The 9,112-nt window shown below is 35.3% G+C and overlaps 2 protein-coding genes across 5 annotated transcripts; one reads left to right on the top strand and one right to left on the bottom strand.

Moving 5' to 3' along the window:
• Positions 1-471: 471 nt before the first annotated feature.
• LOC144568744 (ATPase complex subunit) lies at positions 472-4,021 on the bottom strand. 2 transcript variants are annotated; one of them, XM_078319124.1, is made up of 7 exons: positions 3,862-4,021; positions 3,710-3,750; positions 3,544-3,607; positions 2,768-2,932; positions 1,347-1,418; positions 1,082-1,267; positions 472-790 (listed from the first exon to the last, which is right to left on the bottom strand). In XM_078319124.1, the coding sequence occupies exons 1-6, from the start codon at positions 4,015-4,017 to the stop codon at positions 1,115-1,117; spliced, it is 651 nt and encodes a 216-aa protein (XP_078175250.1). In that variant the 5' UTR covers positions 4,018-4,021; the 3' UTR covers positions 472-790; positions 1,082-1,114. The 2 variants fall into 2 exon arrangements, with proteins under 2 accessions (XP_078175250.1, XP_078175249.1); XM_078319123.1 differs by having other exon boundaries at positions 1,082-1,242.
• A 610-nt stretch (positions 4,022-4,631) lies between these two features.
• Positions 4,632-7,827, top strand: LOC144568597 (protein tesmin/TSO1-like CXC 2). Of its 3 annotated transcripts, XM_078318971.1 has the most exons (8): positions 4,632-4,767; positions 5,007-5,270; positions 5,428-5,487; positions 5,570-5,744; positions 6,688-6,783; positions 6,886-6,952; positions 7,310-7,463; positions 7,560-7,827. In XM_078318971.1, the coding sequence occupies exons 2-8, from the start codon at positions 5,161-5,163 to the stop codon at positions 7,708-7,710; spliced, it is 813 nt and encodes a 270-aa protein (XP_078175097.1). In that variant the 5' UTR covers positions 4,632-4,767; positions 5,007-5,160; the 3' UTR covers positions 7,711-7,827. The 3 variants fall into 3 exon arrangements, with proteins under 3 accessions (XP_078175097.1, XP_078175098.1, XP_078175096.1); XM_078318972.1 differs by lacking the exon at positions 4,632-4,767 and having other exon boundaries at positions 4,961-5,270; positions 7,629-7,827; XM_078318970.1 differs by lacking the exon at positions 4,632-4,767 and having other exon boundaries at positions 4,961-5,270.
• Positions 7,828-9,112: the final 1,285 nt, after the last annotated feature.

Here is a 9,112-nt window from a genome sequence, read left to right as displayed (position 1 = left end):
TTTTGAGGAAAAGAAAAACAAAAATTAGAAAATCCAAAAATATTTACCAAATTTCAAAACGAAAAACAGACCCAGCCTTCCCTTGAAAGAAGAGTCAGATTCTGAAAGCTCAACCTTCCTGCTGGAGAAGGAGAATACAAAGAATGCTCAACCCTTAGAACCCAAACTTCTTTGTTTTTTTAACAGGTACTAGGCATCGGGTAACGGGTTCAGTAATTAAAATGGAAAATGGCTGGGTACTGAGAATCCAGCCATCCAGCTTGTAAACACTCGAGTGTAAATCCAGCCATCCAGCTTATAAAATTTGAGATATCTCAGGGGATATCTTTTGCTATCATGTTTTTTTCTATATTAATTACTTGATTTAATATATTTGCTATCATGCCCAAAATAGTGGCTTCTGACAATAAAATTTGTACTTGATCATAAAATGTAATTAGAAACTAGTTCAAAAAAATAACACACACACACACACAATTGATCATCTTTGCCCTGAGTGCCCTCACATTATTCCACTATCTAAATGATCTATTCAGCAAAAATCACCGCAAAAAATTTCCAATAGAAAATTTTAGAAACAACCTTATTACAAAATTATCTATTACTGGAAAGAAAATTAGGTAAAAAGGGAGAAGGAAGATATCCCCAAAACTAAAAGCTGATATAATTAATTTATTGCTCATCTAACAAAAGGGAGGTGCATGATAAGAGGCTTGATAATTCCTCATCTGCAGCAGATCCAAAACCTTGCCACCTTATTCTTCCTTCCCGATCAAGGAGAAAAACATACCTGTTTCAAGTACCATGAAAAAATTATCAATGGGACACAATGCCTTCTGCTTCAGTAATCTCTTTTATACCAGTTTAAAAACTTTCCTCTACTTTGTTGTTATATACTTGAAAGAACCATGCTAATTAGAGTTAAAATAAGTAACCAATGGTTTTAAGTCTTACCAATTGATTTTATTGAACTAATTAATTTCTCCTCTTTCTACATTCAAGCTTAAAGATCTTGTTATAGTTGCATATTCAATATCACTAAACTAGAAAGCCTAATGACAAATTTTACGTGAAAAATTACCCTGTGAGAAGATTTAGTATCTGGAGTTGCTTCCTAAAATAATAGTGGTCTCCAAATGCATATACAATTTGTCGTTGCGGCGTATTGGATTTCTTCATAATCTTGATAAAGGATCGCCTTATCAGACCGAGGGATAATAGCCATGAGTCGACAAATGATACCTGAGCAGAAGTAGACGTGTACTAGCTATATTTTAGATTTAGTTATCCCTAGAAAGAGCCATTGGATTACTATGGTATTGAAATAGAGTGATTGCTCTAATCACCTCATATATTTGAATATTTGCACCACCACCGAATTTATCCAGAAAAGGAAGGCTCCAAGTTTCTATCATTCTCTGTCAACGAAAAAATGAAGAATATTAAAATTATTAGATTTTCAATAGATCGGAACTTCCAATAATCTCTACAAGATTGTGCCAATAATATACAGCCAATTAATGTCATTTTGTTTCTTCTCACTCCCTAATTGTCTTTTTAGTGGCTTTTGGTTATCCTATCAGATTTCTGAAAGGACATTGCACACATTACAACCAATATTTTTTAGTTAGGTGCAAAATTGTCAATATTTTACAACTGACAGCTATTCCATCACAACCGTATGAAGCGATGGTGCTTATTTGCAATATTTAACAATGGAGACCTATTCTTTTGAGAATATCTCAAAAGAATGTGACCAATTCCAAACATCCGAAAAATGGCTCTTATTTGCAATGTTTCAAATGAGAGCCCACCTTTCTTCTGCCGTCATCATGTATTCACATTTTGAGATTAACAGAAAATATCGAGAACTCAAGTAACACAATATATGGTTAAGCATGATCTATATTATTTTCACTATATGCAACAACTTATGATGGGAGAAAGCTATCTAGCATTTTAAGAACACCACGTCATCTATCGCTCATCAAGTAAATACACATTCCCCTTGGCAAGAGAGAGCCGGTACCTTCTGATGTCCCTGCTTTTCAAGAACATGACGAGCAGAAAAGAAAGGACTCATAAAATTGGCCACGGCAGCATTTTTATAAACCTCTTGATGCCAATTTTAAGTACACTGGAATGTTACGTGTGCTAATAAAGACAGCACTACAGATCATGTTTAATGGTTGTATCATGTCCAGTTGACATTCTTTTTAGTTAATTTGTAAAAATTGGAGGCCTGGTGGATGCACATGACCCTTCCTCTTTGCAAATCCTTCTTATAAAAGCCGCAATCTTTTCAAATTAATCTTTCTAGAGCAAATCTGGATTCTGGACCATAAAATCTATTATATGTATTATAGCCATCCATCTTCTTCTTAGTCATTCCCGCATTACAACTTCTAACATCTCTCATGCATTTAATTTTCTCAAAGTCCAACCCGCAATTACCACCAATCTTATTGTATGAGTCTTTCTTACTATGTTGATTATTTTGTTATACAAGAAGATGAGAGATAAACAAATTTATATTTTATTAGTGACAACTCGAATGCCATTGTCATCTTTCTCTAAGTTGTGATTTTCCAATGCAGAGCATGGGTCATTGATTAGTACAATTATGTACATGCAGTTACTTGATATAAATTCTTTCTGATAATCATCAAGCATGCATCTTTCCTTTGAGTTATGCTTCCCTTTTAATCATGTAAATACTACAGATATAGATCACTAACAAAAAAAAAAGGTCAACAAGGGTTCTTACCTGAGAGCTTGCCCGAAAAGAAAGGCACATCAATGAAGCATCAGGAATCTTGTCTCCCGCAATAACGGGTAATTTCATAGTCGCGCAGTCTGCCAAGTTAACTTCCAGCTCAGGAAACTTAACTGCCACATCTGCTGGAATTAGTATTTTATTTGCCACCGCAATCTGCAAAGCATATCATGATTTCATAATGCTTCATATCAATTCTTAAAAACTCATAGCTTGGTGCTTATGTTGGTCATTTCTTGTAAATATCCGGAGGGACTTAAATGGGGGTCCGTATTCTCACAGATAACTGAGGATGCAATTAAGAAAGAACGGTCCTGATTTAATCCCAGTTGGGCCAAAAGAATTTGGTGCCTATTTAGACATAGGGGGTCCGCTGTAGGATTCGTGCTAGAGTTAAAAAGAACAGTCTGATTTTCTCTATTGCACCTCAGGTAAGCTGAGGGGATACGGACCCCTTAAATGGAAAGGGTGCATTACCAGTGAAGTATGTTATGTCATACATTGTATCAGTAAAGTATGGGAACTACCAGAACTAAAAACCAGAGCAGATGATGCTATCTTGGTGCCAACTGTCACTCTTTAAGTTAAAAAAGTGAATGGAAATGTTGCTTAGTGCAGATGTAGAGTGACTTGTAAACTGATAGTATCATACCAAAATAAATCTAAAAGACATTAGTCGGGGGTAGAGGACACAACACAATGGTACGAGTCAGAAAGTGGATGAACAAAAAATAAAAAGAAAAGAGAGTGGAGTTGAATGAATCAACCTTACCACCATGTTTACGCATTTCTGCTATATCTGCAAAATAACCCCGGCTTAACTCATCTGAACTGGAGAAGTACGCAATTAATACTCACTCAATAGGAAAGAAATATAATTAATTAAATTTAATTAGACAAGTAAAAGAAAAGGGTACAGAGAGAAAGGCATACAGCCTAGCTTTCTCCTTCTCTATAGCCTCTTTGTTTATCATCTGTAGAGAGAACACAAGATTATATGAGCTCATGAATTAGATTCATACATTTCTCTAATTATATATTTATATTTATATTTATATTAAAAAGAGGAGGGGAGGAGACCTGACCTTGTGGAGATCGAGGAAGCCACGGGTGGTGATGTGGAAGTACGGACTTGGTCCGAGAGGGAGAATCTGGTTAGTGGGACCCGTCGGGCAGAGCATCCTCGCCTGGAACTGGAAGGCGGCGATCGGAGAAGAGCGAGATGCAACCCGCCTTAGCATTGTCTCGTCTTGTCGGAATTGCGTAAAAGCGCGACTTCTTTATGAATTATTATGAGTCTGGAACTGGATTGATTATTGGGCCTCATAAAATGGTAATTTTATTTCAGGCCTGAAAGTATAAATGGGCCATACTGTCGCCATTGTGCTCCAAATTGTTCAGCTGTTTGGAATTGGCGGTCACTCTAATTACAATATTACAATAATAATCATTTTAATCTTCATTAATTTAATGCTAAGCCTTAGTGATGTTTGAACCAATTTAATTAGAGTGATGGTCTGATACTCTGATGGAACATGCCAGTGCCAGCCATACTGACAATAACTTTATTTAACAATCAAATTAATTAATTAATTAATTAAAATTATACATATTTACAAAAGAATGGCGCATGCACCATTAAACGACGGAGAAAATGCTACGGACCCACTTGCAGAAAGAGATGGGCTTTGTCAGAGAAAAACACCGCGACCATTAGTTGTGCTGTCATCACAGAAAGGCGAAATCCGTTGGATGGAGATCGGACGAGTGAGGAGGATTAGGCACAAGTAGGTGCGTTTAAGGTGCTAGTTTTAAGTTTCGTAATTACCACTCCCGCTCATAAATCATAATTCCCTCTCACTAATCAAGAAAAAAAGGAACTGCGACTCTTGACGCCCTTCTACTTTGCAAGGTTTAGATTTTGATCGATGAATTCTCACCAAGATTCAACCTCTAAGAGACGAATGTGCAACGAATCTCCACCCGTTGAGGTATATCTCTCAATCTTGATCTCTCTGTGTTTCTGAAAGTTTTTTTTTTTTTTTATTAGGGTTTTCAGATTTCGTTATTTCTGATATCCCACCTGTTGAGGTATATCTCTGAATCATGATCGCTCTGTTTTTCTGAAAGTACATCTGAAATTGGATTGGGGTTTTCAGAATTCGTTATTTCCGATCATTTTTTATCTTGATTTGATAAAATTAATGCTTTTAATCTCTTACCTGATCAGTATCGGAGTTTGATTCCAATCAATCTTCTGCTGCACCTCTAATCTCTACATCCATTGTATTGAATTGCAATTGCAAAAGCAATACTTCTATGACAAGCGGGCCCTCATAGCTCTTGTCAGTTTTGAGTACAGAGAACTCGAGAAAAGGCGCATTATGGACGCTGCTGTTGGAAGTGCCAATAGCCCACTTCAGGCCAGATTGCTTGACCTCTCCAAAAATACAAATCAGCATGAGGGACTAGATTGCAGTCCCAAGAAGAAGCGGTATCTATTTAATTTTTCCTTATTCTGTATTTTAAATATTTGGAATGGATTTGGATATAACAAATCCAACATAATTCTATAAGAAAAATATTTGTTTTCCTAAGAAAGATGTCATGTTTGTATTCCTCTTGCTAACTCTCTATTGATCATGTCCCAGGAAGAAAATCACGGATGGTACGAAGAGCTGTAACTGCAGGAAGTCCAAGTGCCTAAAATTGTATGTTGCCTCTGCTATTTTGTAATACAAAATTCATTGTATGTTGGAATTTTCTTCAATGTTCCCTTTTTATGTGTTTCAGATACTGTGAATGCTTTGCAAACGGCTTATTCTGTAATGAAAATTGTGGGTGCTCTGACTGCTTGAACAAGTATGACCAAGAGGAAATAATTTTGCGGAGCCGGCAAGTTATTGAGGGCAGGAATTCTCATGCATTTGCACCTAAAGTAGTCTTGCATGCAACTCAACCACCAAAGGTAATATCTGATTTGTATTATTATTGCTATCTTTTAGTTGTTGCTACTAGAAAGCTGGAATTTTGTTATTGGTACTGTGTTGTTGTTATTGTCATCTTCATAGTTACTTTCTGTTGTTAGTGTACTCATTATGGCTTGTTTAACATTGTGTTTCACATAAAAAAATGATTCAAGGTAGGTCCTCATCTACAAAGATTTACTTTATTTCATTTTTTAGTTAATTAATGAGTATTTTGCACTCTTGTTCTGCAACAACTGAAAAGTTGAGGGGGTCAAATTGAAATTAAGCCTAAACATAATTTATTTACTCCATTTCTTCTCTTTTTTTCTTATACGAACTAATGTAGTTTATTCTTTACCTTTGTTCATACTGTTGCACGATCATAACTGGTGGTGGGTTGTACCTGTAAAAGGACCAATAATGCTTGACCTGACCTTACCAGCATAAGATTGGCCTTATGGGTTAATAGTCATGTGCAAATCAAGCTATTCTGACTTGACTGGATAAGTCATGTCCAACCGAGCTTGACTTGTTTTGTTGGAGATTAGCAAGGGAAAAATGTTTACCCAGTGGCCGGCCTTGGAGTATGATGGAGATGGAAACAAAAAATTTAGACTCAAATTCAAACTACTTGTGAATTAAGTGTCATAGACCAATTGGACCCATATGGGTCAATTCTTTCAAACCATGACCTTTAAGCATCTTTTGGTACCTGCTGACATGTGGGTCAACATTTGTTGAATCAACCTGACCTGACCCGTTGCCACCTTAACCTCTAAGGTACTTCTTACAACACTTAATTCAGTATTGCATCTTACCTTCACCTCTCAGTACCTGCATAATCAACTTTGTACAAGATTGTCATATGCTACAAATTGTGGTTTATTTAATTCAATTTTCCAGTAGGACAATTCTGATTAGCTCCCTTTTTTCAATTTCTAGGAATCAGTCAAGTCTACAACACCAATTGCAAGACACAGAATAGGATGCAGCTGCTTAAAGTCACTTTGCATAAAGAAGTACTGTGAGTGCTTTCAGGTACTTGGTATGCTATCCAGATATCAATTAATAGAAGACATATTAGGAAAAATTGACTATTATTTGACTTCTCTTGCTCTCCTCTATTATTTTGAATTTTAGGCTGGAGTTGGCTGTTTCTCTGGCTGTCGATGTGAAGGCTGTCAAAACAAATTTGGGAGGAAGGGAGGTAGGAATTTTACTCCATAAATTTTGTTTCTAGCTTTTCAAATTTACTTGTTTCTAATTTATGTATGTGTTGTTGTGTTTTGTTTCATACATGAGGCTATATGTAGTACATAGACAGTTGTCAGTGGCAAAAAAAAAGGCTGCAGAGAATGCCAATATATTTTCATATTTTAGGTCTCAGTAGCTATTTTGCGAGCTAGGGTTAATTGTTTCTGAATTTAATTGAATGTTGGGTCAACTGAGGATTTATCAGCTTTATTTCAAAGCAATGGGAACTGGCATGGTGATACATAGCTGTACTAGTACAGTACTGTACCAGTACTATGTTTAATGTATTTTTCCTCTCTTTCTTGTGTAGGATGTGGTAAATTAACTAAGGTAGAACTGAGCAAGAATATAATTGGAACAGAGAGAGGCACTGAACTGTCAGGACCCAACATTATTATAGGCAGCCAAGAAATGCGCACAGAGCCTTCTCTTAACCCTCTTACACCTGCAATTGAGTGCTCCATGTAAGTTCTCATATCATAAAATCCGATATATAATCTTTATGTATAAATCTTATGTGGTTTATGCATGTATTTATGATATTTATATTGGTATTACAGACCTCGCATTCCATCTAATTCATCCTTCTCTACCTTCTATCCTGCCTCACCAAATACCTCGGTTGACAGTATACTTGAGCTACTCGAGAGCATAGAATGCATGTCCCCTTCGATCGGCCTCGGCGATGAACCACAGGAGCCAAGGCCGTAGTTCTTAAATCTGCAAATCAATTATAATGACTTCTTTATTTTCTCTTTGATGATCTTATTGTTATTTTTCAGTTATTTGTTACTACATGAACGGACTAAGAGTACTGAAAATGTAGCTAATTTGATGCATTTGCAACAGATGCTTGTGCTTAAATAAAAATATTTTCACAGTTTGTTGATTTCACATTATACAAATTGATAGTCTTTTTCCTTTTCTTATATTCTCACTAAAATGATGAGACTTGTACCAGTTTGCAATTTAAACAACAATCAAATTAACAATTCAGTTTTATGATCAGTTTATTAATAACCAGATTACTCTCAATTCGCATCAAATTTGTCTTCAACATTGTAAATATATATAATAAAGATAATAGATATCTACAGAATTTTGAAGATGATATTTAAAGTGATTTATTTGAGCACCTTTTTTAATAAACTTAGGGTGTGAAATGATCTACGAGTTGATTGAAGGTGTGATTTGGTAAATGAATTAGTGAACAAAGTGTGACAAATTGTTATTTAAATTATAAATTTGTTGGTCCACGAACTAATGTATGCCGCACCATTCCAACCGTTCCTTTTTCTTAAATGAAAAAAATTCTCACATGTAATAATGCGGAAATAGATGATGAGACTTGTAGCAGTTTGCAAAATGGCACCTGCTAATGAAATGTATGCATGCATGCCCCAGGCCCCAGGCCCCAGCTAGCTCTATGCCTCTATACCACTTCGTTCATGGCCCCTGACTCCTGGGTTGGACCCTACAAGCTGATATACAGTTTTTTTATTCAATTTGGAACAGTACCTGCAATTAATTTCTTACAAATAAATATTGGAGGAAATCAATTTTTTTCATATAATTATATAAATATATAAGTTATTAGTAATAACCTCATATTCCTTTTAAAATTAAAATTATGTTATTACATTACTCATTTACTAAAAATAATCAATTTATCAATCGAATATACAAAATCATTCAATTGATTTAGAGATTTTTCATTACTTGGCATATTAGTAACCCAAATTTGTATTACAACAAAATTCTGAGCACATAATTTTTTTCAAACCTACTTTTGTTGTTATTTTCAAATTTGAACGGTACAAGAATAGTGGAAGAATAGTGGTACAAGTATTTTAAATTGTTCTAAACACATGGGGTGCTTATTTCTTCTCAACAGTATGGATGCTGTGGAAACAACGCAACAACAAAATCTTTTAAAGATGCATGTTGAATTCTAAATTGGCTGCGGAATCTGCTTGGAGAGAAACGGTTTTATGGCTAAAGCATTGTTGATGTGAGGTTGATGTATTAGATTGTTTTTGATATGAGGCTGTTGTTGTTGTTAATTTTTTAAATTACTGTAATCACTGATAGCTTCTATCAGTTTTTCAAAAAA

Source organism: Carex rostrata, chromosome 17 (genome assembly GCF_964058835.1).
Source record: "Carex rostrata chromosome 17, lpCarRost1.2, whole genome shotgun sequence".
Lineage (NCBI taxonomy): Eukaryota > Viridiplantae > Streptophyta > Magnoliopsida > Poales > Cyperaceae > Carex > Carex rostrata.
The sequence above is the reverse complement of the archived record's forward strand: the minus strand, read 5'-3'. Positions and strand labels throughout refer to the sequence as shown.

Coding starts and splice junctions, on each gene's coding strand:
- LOC144568744 (XM_078319123.1), bottom strand. CDS start 4,017: ATGCTAAGGCGGGTTGCATCTCGCTCTTCTCCGATCGCCGCCTTCCAG. Junction 1,419..2,767: donor CTTTTCGGGCAAGCTCTCAG/GTAAGAACCCTT, acceptor TTTCGTTGACAG/AGAATGATAGAAACTTGGAG. Junction 1,243..1,346: donor CAAATATTCAAATATATGAG/GTGATTAGAGCA, acceptor ACTTCTGCTCAG/GTATCATTTGTCGACTCATG.
- LOC144568597 (XM_078318971.1), top strand. CDS start 5,161: ATGGACGCTGCTGTTGGAAGTGCCAATAGCCCACTTCAGGCCAGATTG. Junction 6,784..6,885: donor AGTACTGTGAGTGCTTTCAG/GTACTTGGTATG, acceptor TTTGAATTTTAG/GCTGGAGTTGGCTGTTTCTC. Junction 6,953..7,309: donor CAAATTTGGGAGGAAGGGAG/GTAGGAATTTTA, acceptor TTTCTTGTGTAG/GATGTGGTAAATTAACTAAG.